Source organism: Salvelinus alpinus, chromosome 16, assembly GCF_045679555.1.
Source record: "Salvelinus alpinus chromosome 16, SLU_Salpinus.1, whole genome shotgun sequence".
NCBI lineage: Eukaryota > Metazoa > Chordata > Actinopteri > Salmoniformes > Salmonidae > Salvelinus > Salvelinus alpinus.
This window is the reverse complement of record NC_092101.1, coordinates 15,436,578-15,461,751: the sequence shown is the minus strand read 5'-3', so window position 1 is coordinate 15,461,751 and position 25,174 is coordinate 15,436,578. Positions and strand designations below refer to the sequence as shown.

Sequence of the window (25,174 nt, the reverse complement as noted above, 5' to 3'; positions counted from 1 at the left end):
ACTGGTAGACGTTTAGAACCTGTAGATGTAAGAACGAGTGGGAGACCACAAAAGAGCAGAAAAGAGTGTAGAGACAGCACCTTGAGGTCGTTGTCCCCAGCAGCGTGACGTCTGTGTCGGCCCTTCTTGCCGACGTCTCCATTGATCTTACATTCGTAGCAGGCCTCTGGAGACAGACTGTCCTCATCGTCTCCCTCTGAACTATACTGGTCCTGGAAGCCCTGGCCCGTTATACAATGACTGGGGAGTCAACAGAGAGATACAGACATCAGGGCATACTACTCACATTTATCCACATGTATAAACCGTGTGGTTCGAGCCCTGAATGCTGATTGGCTGAACGCCATGGAATATCAGACCGTATACCACGGGTATGACCCCAAAAATATTTTTTACTGTTCCAACTACGTTGGCAACCAGTTTATAATAGCAATAAGGCACCTCGGGGGTGTGTGGTATATGGCCAATATACCACGGCTGAGGGCTGTATCCAGACAGTCCGTGTTGCGTCGTGCATAAGAACAGCCCTTAGCCGTGGTATATTGGCCATATACCACACCCCCTCGGGCCTTATTGCTTAATTATAACACAGGGAGATAGTCTTTCTTGTGGAGATAATAAGCGTTAGACCGTTGGTACAGTGCTGTGTGGTATGAGGGTGTGGTTCCCAGTGGTTTCAAATACATTTTTGTGCTGCGACCAACCTAAAGCTTTTGAAGTCTTTTTGAAATAAAAATAAATACATATCTTGACCCAATAAGTGAATAGAAAACCAACGCTTGTAACCAAGACGCAGCTTTGAGTAACCCGTAAGAAATCAGCAACAACCCATCAGTGGGTACACCTGACACCATTTGGGAAACCACTCACCCCTGTCCAGCCCTGTAGTACCCTCCAGGACATCCACACAGGTATCCTCCGTCTGTGTTGGAGCAGCCGAAGCTGCAGGGGTTACTGCCCATGGAACACTCATTGACATCCTGGCAGCCGCCCCCTCCCTGTTCAAAGTCAAAGCCGGACGGACACAAACACTTAAAGCTGCCCAGGGTGTTGTAGCAGGAGGCCGAGCCACACACAGACGCACCCGAACACTCATTCTCATCTACAGGAAGGGGAGGGAGAGAGAGAGAGTCAAAAATGAGGAAAATACCAACCTAAGCACATTGTGCACAGACTGCCCACGGTATCAGATTTTGTTCTACCTTTCATTTGTCTTTCTCATTGACGCGGATACTTGGTAAGTTAGGTCCGGAATCTTCATTGAGAATATGACACACATAGAGCACAGAGCCTATGTCTCAATACTGGGCAGTGACATATCTTGTGGCCGTACGCACCGCTTGAATCAAAATGGGTTTAAGTAAGTGACTGGTGTGTGTCTGTCCCACTCACCCACACACTGGTTCCACTGGTAGTGTTGTACATAGCCCTGAGGACAGCCACAGCGGAAGCCTCCCATCATGTTCTGACAGCCGTGCTGACAGCGATGGTTACTGCCACACTCATCCACATCTGAAAGAGAAGTCACAGACATGGGGGGGTTAGACATTTGGGGGGGGGGGGGGACGGGGACTAGCAAAAGTGGGTGGAGTGTTATGTGTGTGTGCTTATGACGGGGAGCGGTGTGTGTGTGCGTCGGGTCCTCACCTTCACACTCCAGGCCAGTGGTGTCCAGAGAGAAGCCTTTCCCACAGTCACAGTTGAAGCTGCCGGCAGTGTTGACACAGGAAGCCCTGGAGCCACACACACTGTTCTGCCCATTACACTCATTGTTGTCTACGAGAGATGAAGATACACATTCATGAGATTTCATTCAAAACCATTCAACTACCAGTTTTAAGTCTTCAGAGTTCTTGGACTTTTCTCGGAAGTAGAATTGCCCTAAACAAAGTGTGTATCTTGTTCATGGCCCCTCACCGATGCAGGCGGTCTGGTGCTGGGTGAAGCCTGCAGGACACTTGCAGGTGAAACCTCCGATGGTGTTGACACACAGGAACTGACAGTTGTGCTGCTTGGTGGAACACTCATCCAGATCTGGAGTAGAAATGTGGATTTGTTAATAAACTGTGAAGAAAACATATATACTGGATGTAATTGTATGAAAGTACCAGTTAACATGTTAGACTATTCAGATAGAAGGATCATGGGGAAATGGGAACTCGTGTTTCAGTATTTATCGGACTGGTCTTGAAGGCTGTGCGAGTGGCCAGGAGCAGGGTCCACCCACCTTTGCAGGTCTTTCCGTCAGGCTGCATAGTGTATCCTCTGGGGCAGGAGCACAGGTAGCTTCCCTCTGTGTTCTTACACAGGAAGTTACAGGGCTTGGGAGACGCGGAACACTCATCCATATCTAAAACACGACAGACAGTGGTGAGTAATAAGGTCAGAATGAGAGCAATTTCTACCCCGCAGCCAGGATGGTTTGGTCCAAGGCCCGATAAGAAAGAGAGAGGGACGGGTCATACCAATGCAGGAGGTGCCGGTGAAGTCGGTGGTATAACCCACGTTGCAGTGGCAGCGGAACGATCCGATGGTGTTGATGCACTGGCCGTTCTTACACAGGTCTGGCATCACCGTGCACTCATTGATGTCTGCAACAACAGCGAGCGGGAATGTTAGATACACACACACACCCCTCTTACCCCCCTTAACCCTCTCTCATCCCTTTCTCCTTCCACGTTCCGTTACCATCTCCTCTCCCCCTCCCTCAACCCCTTTCTCACGTCCTCTCCTCTAGCTAACCTCTGCCGTCGGTGGTGTACCCGGGTCCCAGTGGGCACATCCTCTTGTACTGCACGGTGCCAGGCAGTGGGCAGAGCTCACACTGGGGTCCCCAGCCGCGCCCAAGATTGCAGCAGCACTCAGATTTGGTGACACTGTTCCTGTTGGTGGAGCCCCGCTGACACATAGTCTGGAGCACCTCGGTGAAACAGAAGCCCTGTCGGTTATCTGTAGGGGTGGAGGGAGGGGAGAGAAGGACAGGGGGAGAGAGGGAGAGATGAGTCCGCAATTTACAGGAGCCGCATATCAAGTATGTGTGTGGAAGGGGTGATACAGTCTTTCATGCTTTGGTTTTGATGCGGCTGCATTGACATTGCATGGATGGATTGTGCGCCCTTCTGCAGAATCCTCTGTGGTGATATTCTCACCGATACAGTCCGTTCCAGTGGAGCTGGGCTGGAAGCCCTCGTTGCATACACAGCGGTAGCTGCCCACTGTGTTCTCACAGCGCCCGTTCTTACAGATGCCAGGCTTCGCGCGACACTCATTCAGGTCTGCCAGGGGGAGGAGGATGAGAGGATGGGGAGAAGTAGACGAAGGAGAAGATGGGAAAAGATGAGAGTTTAGAAGAGTGTGACATAAAATGGAATCACTTTCAAGAAGTGGTTTCTCTCCTGCAGTGTGTGTGTGTGTGTGTGTGTGTGTGTGTGTGTGTGTGTGTGTGTGTGTGAGACTCACCCATGCAGCCATCTCCGTCAGGTCTGTGCTGCATGCCAGGGGGGCAGATACACATGAAAGTGCCAATCAGGTTCTTACAGGACATGCCCTTGGACTCACAGTCATCCAGCCCCTCTGAACACTCATCCTGGTCTGGAGAGAGAGAGAGAGGGGAGGGAGAGAGAGGGAGGGAGGGAGAGGGAGGGAGAGAGAGAGGGAGGGAGAGAAAGCAAGTTAGAGCGAGAGACGAGGAGAGGAAATGTTTAAAGAATAATAGACAAAGATGTCTAGGCTACTGATCCATTTGACCAATAAGAAGCGGGAAAAAACAAATTACTAAAACAGATGAATGATTATACTGTAACGTACTGTATGTTCATAATCCAGCCATGAATCAAGTTCACTGTAAAACTGGCATCTCTAAAGCACGACCATATAAAACCAGCCGGGTGAATTTACGATGATAGACTAACTTCACTTTAACACAGCTGTATAATAGCTACCCCACATGGGTTACTCTTACTGAGGGTTTTCATATGACTGCTGATAAAAGGGAGAGATTCCTGAGAGAGAGAGAGAAAAGGCTCATGTGGAGGGAGACAGAGAGAGGGAGACAGAGAGGGAGACAGAGGGACAGAGAGAGAGACAAAGAGGGACAGAGGGAGACAGAGAGAGAGACAGGCTCCTGTGGAGGGAGAGACAGAGAAAGAGAGGGAGACAGAGAGAGAGACAGGCTCCTGTGGAGGGAGAGACAGAGAAAGAGAGACAGAGAGAGACAGAGACTCCTGTGTGGAGGTAGGTTATGCCGCGTCCCCTCACCTCTGCACATGCGGTGGTCGTCTCGCAGCACATAGCCCGAGGGACACATGCACTCGTAGGAACCAAAGGTGTTTACACAACGGAAGGCACACAGCAGGGGGTTAAGAGAACACTCGTTGATATCTGGAGAGAGAGATGGAGGGAGAGCGCAAGAATGAGAGAGAGAGAGAGATGTGTACATGAGCATTCTATCATACAAGAATAAATGTACAATCGGACGGTATATCATCGTAAGCATTTGTAAAGGTCATGGGTGTGTGTTTGTATGATGTTACATACCTTCACAGGTCATCATGGAGCCCGGTTCGAAGCCTTCATCACAGGAGCACTCAAAGCCTCCCACCACATTAGTACAGGTCCCGTTACCACAGGGGTTTCCTATAGAGCACTCATCAGTGTCTGGGGAGGGGTGGGGGGGGTGAGGGTGATTATGTAAATGAATTTGTCCACAGGTATGTTGACTTCTTACATGAATGTAATCTTGAAGGAAAGTATATCTAATCATCATCATCATCATTATCAACACCAATAGGGGTCAGCTCACCAACACAGTTGACCCCGGTGTAGTCCAGGTTGTAGCCAAAGGGACACTCGCAGCGGAACGATCCGTCCGTGTTGATACAGACACCGTTCACACAGACGCCTGGGTTGTCCAGACACTCGTTCATGTCTACAGAAAGACAGATGAGGTCAGTTTATTGTCCAGACACTCGTTCATGTCTACAGAAAGACAGATGAGGACAGTTTATTGTCCAGACACTCGTTCATGTCTACAGAAAGACAGATGAGGACAGTTTATTGTCCAGACACTCGTTCATGTCTACAGAAAGACAGATGAGGTCAGTTTATTGTCCAGACACTCGTTCATGTCTACAGAAAGACAGATGAGGACAGTTTATTGTCCAGACACTCGTTCATGTCTACAGAAAGACAGATGAGGACAGTTTATTGTCCAGACATTTTTGACATCTGGTCATCAGAGAGCTGATTCAGTTGAGGGGTTGGTATGTCTGTGGTTGGCGCAGTCGTGTCACTTGTCACTCACCCTCACGGGCGTCCCCAAGTCCAGGCAGGGATCCATGGCCGTAGGGACACAGGCTTTTAAAGGACGCTGGAGACACAAGGAGACGTTAGACGTTAAATGTACACACACTGACAGGACAGGATCCACTAGGCTTAGTTCTCATCAACTGGCTTGTGTTGAGGAATACGTTATCATAACAAACACTGAATGGAAAAGTACTGGAAGTGAGGTGTGTGTGGAACGTGCGCGTCGTGCGCGTGACTCACCCTCGCTCTCGCGTGGGCACAGCTCGCAGGGGTCTCCCCAGCCCTCGCCTGGCATCTTGCTGCAGCAGCACTTGGCCTTGGTGGTGTTGAAGGCCTTGGGCACAGAACACTTGCCTGACTCGAAGCGTGTGAAACAGAAGCTCTCTCTGGTATCTGTCATACAGAGGGGGTTGGAGAAAAAACACAGTCAGGTGGATAGCAGACAATAGACTCCCACTAGTGGGTCTGCTGGAAAGGACAGAGGTGCTGTGATTTCTAACACATCTGTTACTTGGACATTTAATGACTACTGTAATGTACAGTTCTCTCTCTCTCTCTCTCTCACCCAAACAGCGGCGCCCATTGTCCGACAGGACGAAGCCCTTCTGGCAGATACACTGGAAGCTTCCTGGGGTGTTGGTGCACGTGCCAAACTGGCAGATATTGGGCTCCACCTCACACTCGTTGATATCTGGAAGAGAAAGTGAGCGACCGACAGGGCAATTGGGATGAGAGGCGGGAGAGGGAATGAGTGCAAAATCACGGCAAATTCTAAGGCCAGATGGTGTATGTGTGTGTATGGATGGCTACATGTGTGTATACATACATACACACACTCTAAGGCCAGATGGTGTATGTGTGTGTATGGATGGCTACATGTGTGTATACATACATACACACACTCTAAGGCCAGATGGTGTATGTGTGCGTATGGATGGCTACATGTGTGTATACATACACACACTCTAAGGCCAGATGGTGTATGTGTGTGTATGGATGGCTACGTGTGTGTATACATACATACACACACTCTAAGGCCAGATGGTGTATGTGTGTGTATGGATGGCTACGTGTGTGTATACATACATACACACACTCTAAGGCCAGATGGTGTATGTGTGTGTATGGATGGCTACATGTGTGTATACATACATACACACACTCTAAGGCCAGATGGTGTATGTGTGTGTATGGATGGCTACGTGTGTGTATACATACATACACACACTCTAAGGCCAGATGGTGTATGTGTGTGTATGGATGGCTACGTGTGTGTATACATACATACACACACTCTAAGGCCAGATGGTGCTGCTGCAACAAGGCTATAAGGCTGTTACACAGCGTGTGGTGTGGGTGTGTGTTGGGCCAGAAGGCAGGGTCACTGCAGGTCGTTGACACCCTGATGTGTAGGTGGGGTTGTGTGCTGGCTCTATCTGTGTGAGCAGGTGGGATCAGAATGTGCAGAAGTAATGAAGTCATGTTCTCTGTGGTAGCTATGCAGTGTGTGTGAACTTGCATCAAAGTTAATGGTCTCTTTCACCTCCAAATAGTTAAATGCGCGACGGAGTGTGTGTTTGTGTCTGTGTGTGTGTAGGGCTCCTACCTATACACTGGTCGTTCTGGACCTCGTATCCAGATGGGCAGATACAGCGGAACGACCCGTCCAGGTTCTGACAGGTTCCAGGAGAGCAGGTACCAGGAAGACTCACACACTCATTGATATCTGAGGAAGAACATTGTGTGATTATACAGTACGCCTCAATGAAAACACACTATACACCCCAAGACATACATCAAATACTTCCAAATACTTGATTTAGCTTGGGGGTTGCACTTTGGGGACCATTCCATTGGCTCCAGTGTACCAGGCAAACTAAATCAAGCATGAATCATATTTTCGAAAGTATACGACAAATGTACTTGACCCAGGTTTAGAGTTGCTAGGGTGTTGACGTTGCTTACCGACACAGTTTTTTCCGTCTGGGGTGAGTTCGTAGCCATCCTGACAGAGACACTGGAAGGATCCCAGGCTGTTGATACACTGGCCGTTTCTACACACCTGACCCACCAACGCACTGCACTCATCAATGTCTGGAGGGGGACAGGGAAGTGGAGAGAGTTCATAAGATTTCATCTAATTATTCAAAATATGCTACTCGAAAGAATCCCTTTTAACATTTCGACTGAACTACTCCTTAACTGTCGCCACAGTGTTATTTTCCATGATGAGATACCTCGGGATGTCATACGTACCCATGCAGTCATTGTTGTGCGTGAGCTCGAATCCAGGGAAGCAGAGACAGTTGTAGGAGCCCACCGTGTTCTTACAGGTTCCGTTCCCACACGGCTGCCTGTCACACTCATCAATATCTGAGACGGAGCGAGACCAGGGGGTGAGACCGAGGTGAGATGATTGAAAACAAACTACAGAGTGTCTACTGTGTCTGCTATGGTAAGTCTATTGAGTTTACTGGGACTCTTTACTCACCCATGCACATTGTCTGGTCGGCGGTGGCCTTGAAGCCGTTGTGGCAGAGACAGCGGTAGCTGCCCTGGGTGTCGATACACTCTCCGTGGCTACACACGTTAGGGATCTCCTGGCACTCGTTGCGGTCTACACACACACAGGGAGAGAAGATACACACCTTTTTAGTTCATTTATTTTAAATAAATAATCTAACCAGGAAGTTCCATTGAGATCAAAAATATACACTGAGTATACAAAGTATTTCCATGACATAGACTGACCAGGTGAATCCAGGTGAAAGCTATGATCCCTTATTGATGTCACTTGTTAAATCCACTTCAATCAGTGTAGATGAAGGGGAGGAGGCAGGTTAAAGAAGGATTTTTAAGCCTTGAGACAATTGAGACATGGATTGTGTATGTGTGCCATTCAGAGGGTGAGTGGGCAAGACAAAATATTTAAGTGCTTTTGAACGGGGTTTGGTAGTAGGGGAGATTAAATACATTAATATTGATCTTCTCAGTGTGTTTTCCCATTGACTAATAAACCATCTATCTCTCAAAACAATTATCTCTCAACAGGGAAACTCACCGTTGTACATTTCACTTATAAACAATCAACATAATCTCATCTCTCCTCATCTCCCCCCCCCCCTCCCTCTTTTGTTCTGAGATGGTAAATCCTCGCAGCCCCCAGGCACAGAGTTGGGACTCACCCACGCAGGCCCCACTTGGGGACAGCTTGAAGCCTGGTGAGCACTCGCAGCGGTAGCTCCCTGGGATGTTGATACAGTTGGCGTTGCGTTGGCACAGGTTGTCTCCGCTGTTACACTCGTCAATATCTGGAGGGAATGAAAAACAAGAGCGGGCAGCGACCATCAGTCACAGTGGTCATAACTGTCTAGTAAAAACCCAGTGTGAGGTAATGCAGAGGCTGAGGAGGGCCAAACAGAACAGTGCCAGACTGGCTGGGGTTCAGTTCCTTGGTGCTTTAGCGTGATTTAAATCCCCTGGACTGGCAGACCCTGGCATTAGGCCCCTACAGGGCCAGTATACTCTGCTGTCTGTCTTCACAATTCATGTGGGAGAGAGAGGGCAGCATTAACTTTACTGCTTATTAAGTGTGAGTGTGTGAATGTGTGTGTGTGTGTGTGTGTGTGTTGTGTGCGGGTATATTTGGTTTGAGGGCCACATAAAGTGTGTACGTATGTGTATATGAGGGAATGTTTACGATCGTTTTTTTTGATGAGAAGGAAAAAGGTGATGATTGTGTGTGTGTGTGTGTGTGTGTGTGTCTGAGCCTTACCTTCACAGATGAGCAGTATATTGTTGTAGCTGAAGCCCATGGGACATTCACAGCGGAAGCTTCCTATCTGGTTGATACACACTCCGTTTGCACATATCCCCGGGATCTCTCGACACTCATCAATATCTAGCGAACAATACAGCAACAGCTCTGTTAGAAGTCATTCACTCAGCTACTCCATAAAGCCACTTTATAATAGCACCATATCATATTGTATTATTATTGTTCTACAGTAGTACCACATAATAACATAATGATTACAGTATCTATCGGTTTTGGCAGTTCAGCAGTTTTTGTTCTGAACAAGCAGTAGGCCAGAATAACCTATTTGACCTAATGATGACCTTACCGATGGGCTTGCCCGTGTGGATGTCTATGATAAACCCAGGAGCCTGGTTCCCACACAGTAACTGGTACTCCGCTGTGGCGGAGAGGATAAAACGACGGAGTGAACATAGGCACCAGGAACATACAGTATTTATAGGCTGTCATGAAAGAGTTGGCGGTAGTGTGTCTATGAGTGTGTATATGTGTGTTTATGGGAGTGTGTGCGAGTGTCTTATGTTCCAACTCACAGGTGACAGGGGTAGGGCAGGCTTCACAGGGCTTGTTCCAGGCTTTGCCCACGTTGTAGGCACAGCAGCACATCTTCTTGGTCATGTTGAACGACAGCTCGTTCTCACACGTGTCGTTGAAGTTGCGGTAACACACGCTCTTCCTCATGTCTGTGATGTCAGCAGAGACGGGGTTGAGAATGACTCATCATAAATACACAACTCATTAACTGTTTGTATGTTTATTGTATGTTTATTCACACACACACACACACACACACACACACACACACACACACACACACACACACACACACACACACACACACACACACACACACACACACACAAAAGTTTGGATACACCTACTTACTTATTCAAGGGTTTTTCTTTATTTTGACTATTTTCTACGTTGTAGAATACTAGTGAAAACATCAAAGCTATGAAATAACGCATGGAATCATGTAGTAACCAAAACAGTGTCATACAAATCAAAATATATTTTCTGTTTGAGATTCTTCAAAGTAGCCACCTGTCACACCCTGACCTTAGAGAGCTTTTTATGTCTCTATTTTGGTTTGGTCAGGGTGTGATTTGGGTGGGCATTCTATGTTAATTTTTCGATGTTTTGTATTTCTTTGTTTTGGCCGGGTGTGGTTCTCAATCAGGGACAGCTGTCTATCGTTGTCTCTGATTGGGAACCATACTTAGGTAGCCTTTTCCCACCTGTGTTTTGTAGGTAGTTATTTTCTGTTTTGTGTTTCTGCACCTGACAGAACTGTTCGTTGTCGTTTTGCTCTTTGTTATTTTGTACAAGTGTTTTTTGAGAATAAATCATGAACACTTACTACGCTGCGCTTTGGTCCGATCCTTCATCATCCGACGACCGTTACACCACCCTTTGCCTTGATGACAGCTTTGCAGACTTTTGGAATTCTCTCAACCAGTTTCATGAGGTAGTCACATGGAATACCTTTCAATTAACAGGTGTGCCTTGTTAAAAGTTAATTTGTAGAATTTATTTGCTTCTTAATGCATTTGAGCCAATCAGTTGTGTTGTGACAAGGTAGGGGGGTATACAGAAGATAGCCCTATTTGGTAAAAGACCAAATCTATATTATGGCAAGAACAGCTCAAATAAGCAAGGAGAAACGACAGTCCATCATTACTTTAAGACATGAAGGTCAGTCAATCTGGAAAATTTGTTCAAGTGCAGTCACAAAAACCATCAAGCTCTATGATGAAACTGGCTCTCATGAGGACCGCCACAGGAAAGGAAGACCCAGAGTTACCTCTGCTGCAGAGGATAAGTTCATTAGTTACCAGCCTCAGAAATTGCAGCCCAAATAAATGCTTCACAGAGTTCAAGTAACAGACACATCTCAACATCAACTGTTCAGAGGAGACTGTGTGAATCAGGCCTTCATGGTCGAATTGCTGCAAAGAAACCACTACTAAAGGACACCAATAATAAGAGGAGACTTGCTTGGGCCAAGAAACACGAGCAATGGACATTAAACCGGTGGAAATCTGTCCTTTGGTCTGATGAGTCCAAATGTAAGATTTTTGGTTCCAACCGCTGTGTCTTTGTGAGACGCAGAGTAGATGAACAGATGATCTCTGCATGTGTGGTTCCCACTGTGAAGCATGGAGGAGGAGGTGTGATGGTGCTTTGCTGGTGACACTGTCTGTGATTTATTTAGAATTCAAGGAACACTTAACCAGCATGGATACCACAGCATTCTGCAGCGATACGCCATCACATCTGGTTCGCGTTTAATGGGACTATCATTTGTTTTCAACTGGGCAAGGACCCAAAACACACCTCCAGGCTGTGTAAGGGCTGTTTGACCAAGAAGGAGAGTGATGGAGTGTTGCATCAGATGACCTGGCCTCCACAATCATCTGACCTTAACCCAATTCAGATGAGTTGGGCTGCAGAGTGAAGGAAAATCAGCCAACAAGTGCTCAGCATATGTGGGAACTCCTTCAAGACTGTTGGAAAAGCATTCCTCATGAAGCTTGTTGAGAGAATGCCAAGAGTGTGCAAAGCTGACATCAAGGCAAAGGGTGGCTACTTTGAAGAATCTAAAATCTATTTTGATTTGTTTAACACTTTGTTGGTTACTACATGATTCCATATGTGTTATTTGATAGTTTTGATGTCTTCACTATTAAAATAGTAAAAATAAAGAAAAACCCTTGAATGAGTAGGTGTGTTGAAACGTTTGACTGGTACTGTATATATCATTTAGTATGTACCACCCAGTGTGGTCTGACTCACCCATGCAGTTGTTTCCTCCGTTGACCTGCATGTACTCAGGAGGACACACGCAGGTGTAGTTCCCCAAGGTGTTGTAGCAGGTACCAGGACCACAGATTCCAATGTGTGCTGTGCACTCATCAATATCTACACACACAAACACAGAATACACATGGTTACACACAGTAATGTCTTTTATAATCTTCTACTATTTTGGGCTTTAGGCGGTCATCAATGATCAACTGAATCAGATGAATACTGGGAAAGTCTGGAGAAAGACCTCATTTGACCCTTCTGTGACCTTTTCCCACTTACCCTCGCAGATGCGTGTCTCCTCGTTGAGGTAGTAGCCTGCGGGGCACTCGCACTGGAAGCTACCGAAGGTGTTGACACAGTTGCCACCCTGGCACAGGCCTGGCAGCTCCTGGCACTCATCAATGTCTGGTGGGGGCAGTGGGAGAAGGAGTCCGGTTTAGTTTGTTGGGACATACTCTTAATAAATACAACAGGATAATAAGATATGGACGAACAGTGTTTACCTTCCAGGATGACAGTGATGGGGTTAGGTCTGAAGCCCTCTCCTCCGGGACACAGTGTCTTGTACTCCGCTACAGAAAAAAAAGAAAAAAAAAGATCATACCACATTTTCCTCAAAAATATATGTGGAATTGGCCAAGATGTTTTGTTCGTCTACAAAAAGAGCATGTCTGTCATGATTTGGTTCGACCAAGCTTTATAGTACGTACTGGAGTTGATGGGTGGGCAGAGCTCACAGGGGTTTCCCCAGGCTCCTCCCAGGGAGCAGCAGCAGGAGGCGCGGGTGACGCCCACGCCGATCTCAGCGCTGCAGGAGATGCCACCGTCGCCACGCGCCAACGTGTCCAGGAAACAGTTGCCCACTCGTGTGTCTGAGATGAGGGAAAGGAATTATTGTTACACACCCATCAACACTTCCTGCCACTCATTCATTGGCTGAGGGTTCTTCATCTCCATGGCTACCAGACATTAGCATTGCTCTGATGCCAGGTGTCCAGTACTCACCCACACAGCCCACTCCAGTTGGATTGAGCTCGAAGTCCGGAGGGCAGTTACACAGGTAGCTTCCTGGTGTGTTCACACACAAGCCGTTGATGCAGTTCACAGGGTCCGCACACTCGTTAATGTCTGGAACACACACACACACACACACACACACACACACACACACACACACACACACACACACACACACACACACACACACACACACACACACACACACACACACACACACACACACACACACACACACACACACACACACACACACACACACACACACACACACACACTTTATGACCAACATTAAATAACACACATAGATCCACACACACATGCTTTAACCACACACATGCACTATATGAAAGCTATGCACTTAGACTGAGAGGACTGGAGAAAGAGCCTTGATAAAGTCAGACTTACTGCGGCTGCACATGACAGAGAGATTGAGTGGCACAACGAGGGAATACAAAGTCCAAATTGATGGCGAAATATGAGGGCTGCCAGATTGGCTTGGTAGTGATGCCGTGGCAGAGTTATCAGAGTATGGTAGAGGCTGTGTGCTTCTCACCAGATTGGCTTGGTAGTGATGCCGTGGCAGAGTTATCAGAGTATGGTAGAGGCTGTGTGCTTCTCACCAGATTGGCTTGGTAGTGATGCCGTGGCAGAGTTATCAGAGTATGGTAGAGGCTGTGTGCTTCTCACCAGATTGGCTTGGTAGTGATGCCGTGGCAGAGTTATCAGAGTATGGTAGAGGCTGTGTGCTTCTCACCAGATTGGCTTGGTAGTGATGCCGTGGCAGAGTTATCAGAGTATGGTAGAGGGTGTGTGCTTCTCACCAGTGCAGTTTCCTCCGCTGCGGTCCAGCTCGTAGCCGTCGTCACACACACACCGGAACATCCCCGGGAGGTTCTGACACGTTCCAAACACACAGATGTTCTGGAAGTTACATTCGTCGATATCTACCGGAGAGGGAGAGAAACATGCGGTCAGTGTCTATGGTCAGAACGATGTTGTGTGTGTGTGTGTGTGTATGTGTGTGTGTTCTTCTGACCCTGGCAGGCCTTGCTGTCCTCAGTAGGGGTGAAGCCCATCTCACACTCGCAGCGGTAGCCGCCCGGAGCGTTCAAACACTGGCCGTTCTCACACAGGTTCACGTTGTCAGCACACTCATCCATATCAGAACAGGAGAAGCCGTCCCCGTTGAAGCCCTCCTTGCAGGCACAGCGGTAGGAGCCGGGGGTGTTGACACAGTCTGCGTTGAGGTTGCAGTTGTGCTCCTCAGTGGAACACTCATCCACGTCTACAGGGAGAGAGGAGGGTCAAACATAATCAGTTCACTCGGTGTCCGTAGACGAGGCATCCGCGCAATAACAATTCAAGAACCTATTCTGAGAAGTACTGTAGAGATCAACTACTGTAGATGTCACATCTCCGGTTTCTAGAGAGTTAAAGGATGTATGGCTCAGCTGGTAGAGCGTGGTGCTTACAACGTCAAGGTTGTGGGTTCGATTCCCCCGACCATCCATACCTACAAATCTACGCACGCATGTCTGTAAGACGCTTTTGATAAAAGTGTCTGCAAAATGACGTGTTTTTTATTCCATTGAACAGGCTTTTGTTCCAGCCTAGCACTAGTATACTCACCCACACACTTGATGCCGTCTCCCACCCAGCCGTCACGACAGCGACACTTGAAGCTTCCGGGGACGTTGACGCAGGCAGCATGCATGTCACAGTTATGGGCTCCAATCTCACACTCATCAATATCTAGGAGAAGGAAAAGCAGCAGAGAGATAAATGTAGAGACATAACATGCCTCTCTCATTCTGTCTGTACTCTGGCTTATACCTTGCATTATCCACAGAAGTAAAAAATGACCAAAGCTTCATGACATCATCATAACTAAGATAGTGTTTTACAGTAAATAGCCTTACAGTTACGACCAGCGTGTGTGTAGCCCATGGTGCTGTGTGTCGTATGGTGTGTATGTGTGTGTGTACACTGTACCTGTGCAGCCGGTGGAGCCCTTCTTGACAAAGTATCCCAGCTGACAGTGACAGATGAAGGATCCCTTGGTGTTCTCACAGTCCCCATGCAGACAGATGTTAGGGTTCAGCTCACACTCGTTCACATCTGATACACACACACACACACACAGGAACACACACAGAGGAACACACACAGAGGAACACACACACATAGGAACACACACACATAGGAACATGAGTTAACTGGTCTTGGAGAGGGGACAGAGGAGTAAAATATATGTCTAACAGGTAAGGGTAAAATTAGAGGGATGGGGGAGGGAGAGAGAGAGCAAAGGGAGAGAGAGGGAAGAGAAGGGGAGAGAAGAGAGGGAGAGATGGAGAGAGAGAGAGAGATAGAGGGAGAGAGAGCAGGAGAAGAGAACACGGTGTACGTCTCACCAATGCAGGTCCTCATATCCATGGAGGCCATGAATCCGTCGTAGCAGAGACAGCGGTACTCTCCGGGGACGTTGGTACACTGGCCCCCGTCACAGATATCAGGGCTGTCCTCGCACTCATCGATGTCTGGACAGGGGAGAGAACGAGTGTCACTGTGTGTTTTTACACTATACTATGTGTGCATGTACAGCATGCAGGTGGATTGCGTTACTGTGTGACTTACCAGCGCAGGTTCTGAGGTCGGGCATGAGAGCGTAGCCCTCACTACAGCTGCACTCGTAGCTGCCCTCTGAGTTGGTACAGTGTGTGTCACAGCCGCCGTTCATGATGGTACACTCATCAATATCTGCAATCAGAAGGGTTACAGGTAAGCATAGACACACACAAACGGACACTCAAACGGTGCTTTTTCTGGTCAAGTTTCGGATGTGACGCTTAGAAATGGTCAACAACCACGGTGCTAACATCCACAAGGCAAATGATGACATGTCTCAGTCAGGTGGTTACTCACCCACACAGCCCTGTCTGTCTGGTGTAACCTGGTAGCCCGTGTCACAGGAGCACTGGTAGTTCCCCACCATGTTGACACAGTGGCCGTTCTTACACAGGTTGTTACTCAGCTGGCACTCGTTCACATCTGGAAACACACAGAGAAGATGACAGTTAGAGTCAGCTTAAATCAAAGGAATTAGCGACCACAGTAGACAGCATACTGTAGGAGAGAATACCTCTACGTGACTTTTATGGCGTTTACTGTCTGGTGAACTTGAAAATGTATCCCAGATGACTTGAGGATGATGTAAAAACGCCAAAACAGTGATCTAACATGTCTCCTATTCTAGGTGATGTAAAGTGTGTGTGTGTGTGTGTGTGTGTGTGTGTGTGTGTGTGTGTGTGTGTGTGTGCTGTATACTATGCAGTGATATACTGCTTGACTACCTTCGCAGGAGGAACCGTCGGGGCTCAGCTGGTGTCCGGGGGGACATTCACACTCGTAACTCCCCTCTGTGTTCAGACAGGCGCCTCCTTGACACAGCAGTGTGTTCCTCTCACACTCATCAATATCTGCAGGGGAGAGAGAGGGAGAGAAAGAAAGATAGAAGAGAGAGTGGAAGCGAGGGAGAGCGAGAGGGAGAAAGATAAAAGAGAGAGAGGGAGAGAGTGCAACAAGGTCAACAGTCAATAATGATCTCGGAGGAAGTTCTCCCACTCTCCAGTCAGCTGGAGAGTAATATGTGTGTATATGTGTGTCCTCCACTCACCCATGCAGTTCTTCATCATCATGAAGCCGCTCTCATAGCCCTCGAAGCATTCACACTCGAAGCTGCCGGGGGTGTTCACACAGGTGCCGTGGCCACACAGGTCCGGAGAGATACGACATTCGTCAATATCTGTGGGAGTGGGAGGAGAGACAGAGGGGGGAGAGACAGAGGGGGGAGAGACAGAGGGGGGAGAGACAGAGGGAAGAGACAGAGGGAAGAGACAGAGAGAGAGGGAAGAGAGAGAAGGAAGAGAGAGGGAGGAGAGACATAGGGAGGAGAGACAGAGGGAAGAGAGAGAGGGAGGAGAGAGAGAGGGAGGAGAGACATAGGGAAAAGAGAGAGGGAAGAGAGAGAGGGAGAGAGAGGGAGGAGAGAGAGGGAGGAGAGACAGAGGGAAGAGAGAGAGGGAGGAGAGAGAGAGGGAGGAGAGACATAGGGAAAAGAGAGAGGGAAGAGAGAGGGAGAGAGAGGGAGGAGAGAGAGGGAGGAGAGACAGAGGGAAGAATGCACATTACAGAAATATCATATTCAACCTTCATTTACTGATCTCATGAGGAAATATTATATTCAACCTTCATTTACTGATCTGAGGAAATATTATATTCAACCTTCATTTACTGATCTGAGGAAATATTATATTCAACCTTCATTTACTGATCTCATGAGGAAATATTATATTCAACCTTCATTTACTGATCTGAGGAAATATTATATTCAACCTTCATTTACTGATCTCATGAGGAAATATTATATTCAACCTTCATTTACTGATCTCATGAGGAAATATTATATTCAACCTTCATTTACTGATCTGAGGAAATATTATATTCAACCTTCATTTACTGATCTCATGAGGAAATATTATATTCAACCTTCATTTACTGATCTCATGAGGAAATATTATATTCAACCTTCATTTACTGATCTCATGAGGAAATATTATATTCAACCTTCATTTACTGATCTGAGGAAATTCAGTGTCAACAAACAGTGTCGTCAAGTGAGTTTGTAGCACAAGTTTATTTTTTGACCTTAAAACTTCCTCAAATACTACAGAAATCTTATTCAAAGATACTTACTAAAGATACATATTTCTCCGTAATTAGTTAAGATGCTTTTCTATTGTAAAAAAAAACATGACTATGCTCTGTCTCTCTCGTACCGGTGCAGTTCCTCTCCTCCATGTTGAGGGCGAAGCCGCTGCTGCAGCGACATTTGAAGCTGCCAATGGTGTTGCGACACGTTCCGTGAGAACACAGGCCGCTGAACACCTTACACTCATTCACATCTGCAGGAGAAGAACAGAACAGAATAATGCCAAGGGTCAAGGGTGAATTGTGTATGGAATTCACATGAAATTTACCTGTGCTATTTTTCCAAATCTAATCCAGTAATGATTTTCTCAAAATACATTTCTAGCTGTTTAGATATGTGATGCTGTGGATGGCTGGCACCTGTACATTTGATCATTTGTCTTGCTCTTTGTAGCTCCTCAGTCTAGTAGGGATAGACCCTAAATGTGTAAATGACACAAAGAAACGCCTACTCACATTCAGACAAGGAAAACTGGACAATGAGTGATTGTCCCTACCTTTGTAAAAGGGTCTGCCAGTCAGGATGTCTCCTCGGTTGGCGAAGCCTGGTCCTCGGGGGCAGATGGACTTGTACTCTGGGGTTCCCGCCTTGGGACACTCCTCACAGTCGATGCCCCAGGCCGCGCCCACCGAGCAGCAGCACATGTCCACGCGGTAGCGCCCGGGCAGCGGCTCGCCACACTCATCCTCATGCCACTTCATGTAGCACTGCTCGCTGCGCACATCTGAGGGACAGACAGATGGACGAACATACAGTACTGCTGACCACACAGTAGGCTCAAGATGCTAATATTTTTGGTGACCACATTTGTGTGACGAATTTGCTTGTTTATCAAGGTTTACGTTGGTTACTGTCTTGTCTTACCCACGCAGGTGCGTCCACTCCCGTCCAGGGTGAGACCCTCAGCACACTCACAGATGAAGGAGCCCTGGGTGTTGACACAGCGCCCGTTGGTACACACCCCCGGGAACACCTCACACTCATTGATGTCTGGAGGGGGGGGAAATCGGGGGTTATTAAAGGACTGACTGTACTGTATGACTCATTGGTTTCTGTGGAAGGGAGGGAGTGGAATACCACAGGGAGGGAGACAGAGGGTCATTATGACTGTGAGAATGTCTCATACCAACAGAATGGATAATAGACAGTAGCAGCAGTGTGTGTGTCGGGGTCAATGTGTGTTTTACCTTCACAGTTGACTCCCTTCATACGAGCGAACCCTCTGGAACAGGCAGTGTCTGTGGAGAGAGACATCAGTTACCGTACACACCTCACACTTCAGTATCTTCATTAGGAGTGTGTGTGTCTACAAGTCTGTGTGCGTTTGTGTGCGTACTGACCGATCTCGCAGCGTTCACAAGGACTGCCCCAGGCGGCTCCCAGCGTAGAGCAGCACTCAGACTTGAGCGTGGCGCCGTTGATGTTGACCTCACAGCGGCCATCTTGGATGTTCAGCCAGCACGTTCCCTTCATGCTGTCTGTAGAGGGAGGAAGGGGGAGAGAGAGAGAGAGAAGGAAGAGAAAGGGAGGAGAGAGGGAGAGGGAAAAAAGAGAGAGAGAATGTCAGTAAGTGAAGGCAATCAAGAGAACCCTGCCAAGAAAAGGCCCTTCAATTCAAATGTACTGTGACGCATCAACACACATACACACATCTCTCATTGATATACTACATTCATTTCCAAGCACAACACTACAGGCAGTGGTTAGTAACTAACTACAGGTGTCCCTTTCAACAGCTGCTTATACCAAGACACATGCATCAATGACTTTAATAATTTGCTATGGCACTCCTAATGGACTGAGATCATAGTCATAACAAACGGGATGTGCATTTTCTCTCCCGAGACCATGAGCCCACCCAAAACCTCGACCACAATTTACATTCTTGTCGCCGAGAAATGACTTTGAACCAAATATATGACTCTGCTTTGAAAATAAAACAGCTCTATATTTTAAAGTACAGGAATCTACCAGACTGACAAGGCCGGCTCATATGGGTATTTATTCGAATGACTCATCCCAGATTCCATCTGTAGATGGATGTTCAGATGCGTCTGGACATGCTCCCAAAGCTGACATCGACTTGTTTATTTAGTGGTATAAACCTTCTAAAACGCCTATGAGGCTCGAAACCTTGGCTCAAATCCCACTCCTTACTCTGACTGTCTATATGATGATTCTCTGACAGAAGTTTGCCTCAGGACCCCGTCGTTTTTTAAAATTTGGGTCCAATTTTAAGTCGGCCAGTTATGACAGACGCCTCGGCCTCTTACCCACGCAGATGGTGTTGGTGGAGTCCAGCTTGCTGCCGTGGGAACACTCGCAGTTGAAGGACCCGGCGATGTTCCGGCAGATTCCATTGACACACGGGCTGGAGTCACACTCGTTGATATCTGAAACACATGGACCAGAGCTGGGTTAGGTATGGCAGTGCAGAGCCAGTTAAATGGTCATCCTTAACATCTAGACAGGCTTTTATTTCAACAATGTCATGACTCTCCTGGTCGAGGATCCTCAGATCTCAGATCAGCTTGGCAAATGGCTGACAGATAACTGGGCCGGTTTTATGACACCTCACGCCAATCGTAAATCTTATGCAGCAGAGAACCCTCTCCTGTTCTTCAGTACCAACCAAAGGAATGCCTTTGTCCCCCAGGAAACCTTTGCTGCCAAAACCATAATGTCCAAAAAAGTGAATATTGGAACAATATTTCTAAGATAGGAATGTTAAGAATGGTCAGTGGGGATCTAAATAATAATCATATCATATTGCTTTTCATTTTGTGATGTTATTAAAAACTGTATGAACCAAATACTGTAACTTAGGAAGGAAACACATTCTAGCTGTCAAGTTTCCATCCAATATGATGCTAATACAATATGAAGAACGATGAAACTATTTCTGTTAAGATAGGAAGGTGATTTTAGTTTTCTAACAAGATCATAGTTTTCATGTCCGTTGCACATTAACTAAGCCACACCCCGAATGAGGTCAGAAGAGCATGTCAGTGTGATGGAACCGCCCCTTTCGACCAGAGTGCTTAAAATAACTCGCTAAGAATTAACATACCAGACCAGCAGACGTGAAGCGTGAGCTAAACGTTACAAATGGTTGAAACTCTAAGACCAGAAAGCGTGCAGCTGTGGCTACACATTGAAATGGTTAGAAACTCTGAAACTCTCAACACAAGGTGAAGAAAATAACCTCACTAGACCAAAACATTGACAGTCTGCAGCTGTGCATGTAAAGGGGTCTCGAACTTTGACTATCTACCCGAGGAAGAAAAGAGGTGAGAAGCTCACCTCAGACAATCACTGGTGAATCATTGAAGCCACAGACAACTATGAAAGACATTGTGACCTCTGGTGGACAATCAGAGCCTTACACCCATCGAGCCATTCCCCATAGAAGGTATAGGATTAATGTGAGAACAGTCCTAGAATGTATCCACGATAAATGTCCCTTTCTCTATCTCTCTCTTTCCCCACCCCCCTCCATTGTGTAACAAGCTGTTATATCTTGTCAGTCCACTAGGAACTTTTGGCTCATGTAAGTGTGTATGTGCATTCTGTGTTATTATTTAGTTAGTTAGTAAATAAATAATTAAATCAAACTGTGTAGAACTGAATAATCAGAAAGGGCTGGGGTTCTTGCGGATTCAAGAAGTCAGCGACGATCAGAATGAGACTGATATGAGGTAATGATTAATAAGTGACTGTTATCGATGTATAACTTATATATATATTCTAGAGTTTAATTCGGGAGATGGCAACACGTTAAACAACTTATTCCGTGGTGCCCCTAATTCCTAATGAGTTAATTGTTACATGATTCATTTAATCTAGTAACAATTGAACATAGTTAGTTGATTTGATAAATAAGAGTCACATTAATACAAGTCACGTCATGACAACAAAGACAGAAAACGTTATGAAATTGGTTCAAGGACAGAGGATGTAAGCAAACATGTGGTCATATATTTTGATGGTCTATTTGACTACCTTCTCTCCATGTGTGTTTAAGTGTTAAACAGTTGCAGGTGTATGCACTTCTAGATGATTAGACAGCTGCGAGGTATGAAATAGCACTGAAGAGTGTTTTAATGCATTGAGTCTCCGAACAAACTGTTGCTCCTTTGGCGTTTGTATGAGGTGTTTACCTTCACAGGTCTCAGAGTCTGGTTTGAAGACGAAGCCTTTGGGACAGGAGCAGGTGTAGCTGCCAGGGGTGTTTCTACACAGGCCGTTGTCACACAGCAGACGGTTCACGAGACACTCGTTGATGTCTGGGAGACATGAAAGAGTGGAGGAGAAGAAAACAACAACATGGTTGATCAAGTGTAGGGGAGAGTGGGGTAAGTTGAGACATTTTTTACATTCAGCATCACTCCGTCAACGGAAATAGTATTCTCTAACAAAGATATCTACCTATATTTCAGGATGTTGTGTTTTCCTGGAAATATTCAGAATTCATGTAATAAATAAACAGTACAGTTTTGAAAACATAGCTTGTCCCAAAAAAGTGGTCTCTTGGCACAACTTACCCCAGGTATGGGGTAAGTTGAGCCACGAACAGGGTAAGTTAAGCCACCTGCAAACTTCTGTACTGAATGAAATATTACAGCTACCTTTTTAAAACCATAAACCATGTTTATCTTTCTTAAAAACATGTCTATCATGTCTATCCCATTAGCATCGTTAACTGGCTACATATAGAGTCATTGACCAATGCGCGAACCAAACAGACATACACAGTCAATATCAATTGGCAGATATTGGGTTACGTTTGTCTTTTCAAGCAGGGAAAAGTACCCAATTGTCATACTTGAGTAAAAGTCAAGACACCTTAATATAATATTACTCAAGTAAAAGTCAAAGTTGCCCAGTACAATCCTACTTGAGTAAAAGTCTAAAAGTATTTGGTTTTAAATATACTTAAGTATCAAAAGTAGAAGTAAAAGTATAAATCATTTCAAATTCCTTATATTAATCAAACCCATATGGCACCATTTTCTTGTTTTTTAATTTACGGATAGCCAGGGGCACGCTCCAACACTCAGACATCCTTTAGAAATGAAGCATGTGTTTAGTGAGTCCACCAGATCAGAGCAGTAGGGATGACCAGGGATGTTCTCTTGATAAGTGTATGAATTAGACCATTTTCCTGTCCTGCTAAGCATTAAAAATGTAACGAGTACTTTTGGGTGTCAGGGAAAATGTATGGAGTAAAAAGTACATCATTTTCTTTAGGAATGTAGTGAAGTAAAAGTAAAAGTTGTCAAAAATATAAATAGTAAAGTAAAGTACAGCAGATATGGAACTCAGTTTGACTTCAGACCACTGTTATTCAGATATGAAAATGTGACAAACTTTAATTTGGGTCGCTGCTTCTCCCAGCAGACATCGGAGAGTGGATACAGGAAGACTGGACTCACCCACGCAGTTCTTTCCGCTGGAGTCGGACTCGTAACCGATGTTACAGATGCAGCGGTAGCTCCCTCTCAGGTTCTCACACATGCCGTTCTGACAGATGTCAGGGTCCAAGGCACACTCGTTGATGTCTGAAGAGACACAGAGGACAAACCCACATGAGACACAGCCTCATCTTAAGGCTCTCTCCAACAAATATATTCATTGTATTTTTTCACTCTTTGATTTGAAATTCGGAGGGAAAGTCACACATTTTGGAGGGACGCATTGGAATGTTTGAGGGGAGGCCTGTCCAATGTCAGAATAACTATCAGTGATAGTAGGGCAGGCTCCAAACCACACAGACTTAAGATCAAACCGTACAAGTAACATTACTCACCTCTGCCGTCAGCGGTGATGCCAATCCCACTGCTGCACACGGCCTGGAACTCAGCTGAAAGGCAATTAAAAACACCTGTAAGTCACCTGCTAATATATCCAGTGTAACAAAAAAAACACCATTTACATTATAATTCTAACAATCACTTCTGCAGTACTTGGTAGAGTTCTACAGGATCTTAGCCTGGAATCTGAACTGTACTGTGAAACAATTCTGAAACAGAGCTAACAGGATCTTAATAACGGCACATGTAAACCACTGATGCTTGCTGGTGGGGTTAGGGTTAGCTTTGGTCACCTGAGTTGCGGGCAGGGCAGGGCAGGCAGGGCTCTCCGAAGCCGTGTTCAGGACTGGCACAGCAGCACTCAGACTTGGTGACGGCGCCAGGGAAGGGCCGCGAGCACGTGCCCATCTTGATGGCGCCGTAGCAGGTGGTGCGCATGTGTGTGTCCACACACACTCTCCCGTCCACGTCGATGGCCAGGCCCGGTGGGCACTCACAGCGGAAGGAGCCCTCAGAGTTGATACAACGTCCGTTCATACAGATGCCTGGGGTCTGGCACTCATCAATGTCTGAGGGAGGAAGGAGAGAAGAAGGGAAGCGATACAGTAAATAATTGTATACCCTTATTTCATTTAGATAATCACTTTAATAACACTTTATTAATCCCTCCAGGAGCAATCTACTCCCTTGAAGATGATCTGTAGATCATAGGAGGCTGGTGGGAGGAGCTATAGGAGGACGGGCTCATTGTTAACGGCTGGAATGGAACCAATGGAACAGTATCAAACATATGGAATCCACATGTTTGACTCCGTTCCATTGATTCCATTCCAGCCATTACAATGAGCCCGTCCTCCTATAGCTCCTCCCACCAGCCTCCACTGCTATAGATGTTGATCAGACTATCAACAAGTGATCCAGTGGGTCAGCTATCAACTGCAACTCTGTGTATGGTAGATGACATACCTGTGCAGTAGCGTCCGTTAGGTGCCAGGGCAAAGCCAGGTTTACAGATACACTTGAAGCTACCATCCTCATTGATACACATTCCATTGAGACACATGTTGGTGGTGGCACACTCATCATGATCTGGAAAAGCACAGGGAGACACGTTTTCATTTATAATGGCCTAGTTGTGCAATAATCTACCACAGATTCCGTAGATTGAATATATAAATGAATGTCCATTGTTACCTATGCAGTTCTTTCCATCAGGAGTGAGTTCAAAGCCAGCGTTGCAGATGCACTGGAAGCTTCCGCCAGTGTTGACACAACGTCCGTTACGACACATCACTCCGTTCACGATGCACTCGTCAATATCTGTGGAGGGGAGTTAGGTACCAGTCTGTTTCTGTTCTGGACACCGTCAGAAGGCCAACGTACCCAGTCTATCCATACCATACAACTGTTGGAATAAAAAATTATCATGGTGAGTGATTGGAACATACCAATGCAGGCCTGTTTGGTGGGGGTGCCCTGGTAGCCTTCGTGACACTTGCAGTGGTACGACCCAGGTGTGTTGACACAGTCTCCATTGACACAGGGGTTGCTGACGCACTCATCCACATCTGAAGGAGGAGAAGAGAGATGAGTTCATCAGTAAAACACAGGGTGCTCCAATTACAAACCTGAACACTC

At 46.5% G+C, this 25,174-nt stretch overlaps 1 protein-coding gene across 2 annotated transcripts in view; it reads right to left on the bottom strand.

Moving 5' to 3' along the window:
- LOC139540930 (fibrillin-2-like) overlaps positions 1 to 25,174 on the bottom strand; it is an 88,254-nt gene that overhangs the window by 3,275 nt on the left and 59,805 nt on the right. For both annotated transcript variants that reach the window (XM_071345003.1, XM_071345004.1), the window contains exons 13-63: positions 24,985 to 25,104; positions 24,731 to 24,856; positions 24,503 to 24,625; positions 23,830 to 24,105; positions 23,533 to 23,586; positions 23,159 to 23,284; positions 21,884 to 22,009; positions 19,997 to 20,116; positions 19,064 to 19,201; positions 18,911 to 18,961; positions 18,588 to 18,713; positions 18,220 to 18,447; positions 17,791 to 17,916; positions 16,629 to 16,757; positions 16,306 to 16,431; positions 15,878 to 16,003; positions 15,590 to 15,712; positions 15,367 to 15,492; positions 14,948 to 15,073; positions 14,585 to 14,707; positions 13,992 to 14,240; positions 13,777 to 13,899; positions 12,941 to 13,063; positions 12,646 to 12,807; positions 12,439 to 12,507; positions 12,215 to 12,340; positions 11,921 to 12,046; positions 9,658 to 9,807; positions 9,432 to 9,503; positions 9,083 to 9,208; positions 8,493 to 8,618; positions 7,799 to 7,924; positions 7,564 to 7,680; positions 7,273 to 7,401; positions 6,914 to 7,033; positions 5,873 to 5,998; positions 5,548 to 5,700; positions 5,303 to 5,368; positions 4,802 to 4,927; positions 4,537 to 4,656; positions 4,258 to 4,380; positions 3,460 to 3,591; positions 3,150 to 3,275; positions 2,743 to 2,949; positions 2,466 to 2,591; positions 2,228 to 2,350; positions 1,918 to 2,034; positions 1,648 to 1,776; positions 1,393 to 1,512; positions 871 to 1,102; positions 81 to 240 (exon numbers count right to left, since the gene is read on the bottom strand). In XM_071345003.1, the coding sequence (XP_071201104.1) occupies positions 81 to 240; positions 871 to 1,102; positions 1,393 to 1,512; positions 1,648 to 1,776; positions 1,918 to 2,034; positions 2,228 to 2,350; positions 2,466 to 2,591; positions 2,743 to 2,949; positions 3,150 to 3,275; positions 3,460 to 3,591; positions 4,258 to 4,380; positions 4,537 to 4,656; positions 4,802 to 4,927; positions 5,303 to 5,368; positions 5,548 to 5,700; positions 5,873 to 5,998; positions 6,914 to 7,033; positions 7,273 to 7,401; positions 7,564 to 7,680; positions 7,799 to 7,924; positions 8,493 to 8,618; positions 9,083 to 9,208; positions 9,432 to 9,503; positions 9,658 to 9,807; positions 11,921 to 12,046; positions 12,215 to 12,340; positions 12,439 to 12,507; positions 12,646 to 12,807; positions 12,941 to 13,063; positions 13,777 to 13,899; positions 13,992 to 14,240; positions 14,585 to 14,707; positions 14,948 to 15,073; positions 15,367 to 15,492; positions 15,590 to 15,712; positions 15,878 to 16,003; positions 16,306 to 16,431; positions 16,629 to 16,757; positions 17,791 to 17,916; positions 18,220 to 18,447; positions 18,588 to 18,713; positions 18,911 to 18,961; positions 19,064 to 19,201; positions 19,997 to 20,116; positions 21,884 to 22,009; positions 23,159 to 23,284; positions 23,533 to 23,586; positions 23,830 to 24,105; positions 24,503 to 24,625; positions 24,731 to 24,856; positions 24,985 to 25,104 (6,749 nt within the window). The remainder of the gene's footprint in view (positions 1 to 80; positions 241 to 870; positions 1,103 to 1,392; positions 1,513 to 1,647; positions 1,777 to 1,917; positions 2,035 to 2,227; positions 2,351 to 2,465; positions 2,592 to 2,742; positions 2,950 to 3,149; positions 3,276 to 3,459; positions 3,592 to 4,257; positions 4,381 to 4,536; positions 4,657 to 4,801; positions 4,928 to 5,302; positions 5,369 to 5,547; positions 5,701 to 5,872; positions 5,999 to 6,913; positions 7,034 to 7,272; positions 7,402 to 7,563; positions 7,681 to 7,798; positions 7,925 to 8,492; positions 8,619 to 9,082; positions 9,209 to 9,431; positions 9,504 to 9,657; positions 9,808 to 11,920; positions 12,047 to 12,214; positions 12,341 to 12,438; positions 12,508 to 12,645; positions 12,808 to 12,940; positions 13,064 to 13,776; positions 13,900 to 13,991; positions 14,241 to 14,584; positions 14,708 to 14,947; positions 15,074 to 15,366; positions 15,493 to 15,589; positions 15,713 to 15,877; positions 16,004 to 16,305; positions 16,432 to 16,628; positions 16,758 to 17,790; positions 17,917 to 18,219; positions 18,448 to 18,587; positions 18,714 to 18,910; positions 18,962 to 19,063; positions 19,202 to 19,996; positions 20,117 to 21,883; positions 22,010 to 23,158; positions 23,285 to 23,532; positions 23,587 to 23,829; positions 24,106 to 24,502; positions 24,626 to 24,730; positions 24,857 to 24,984; positions 25,105 to 25,174) is intronic.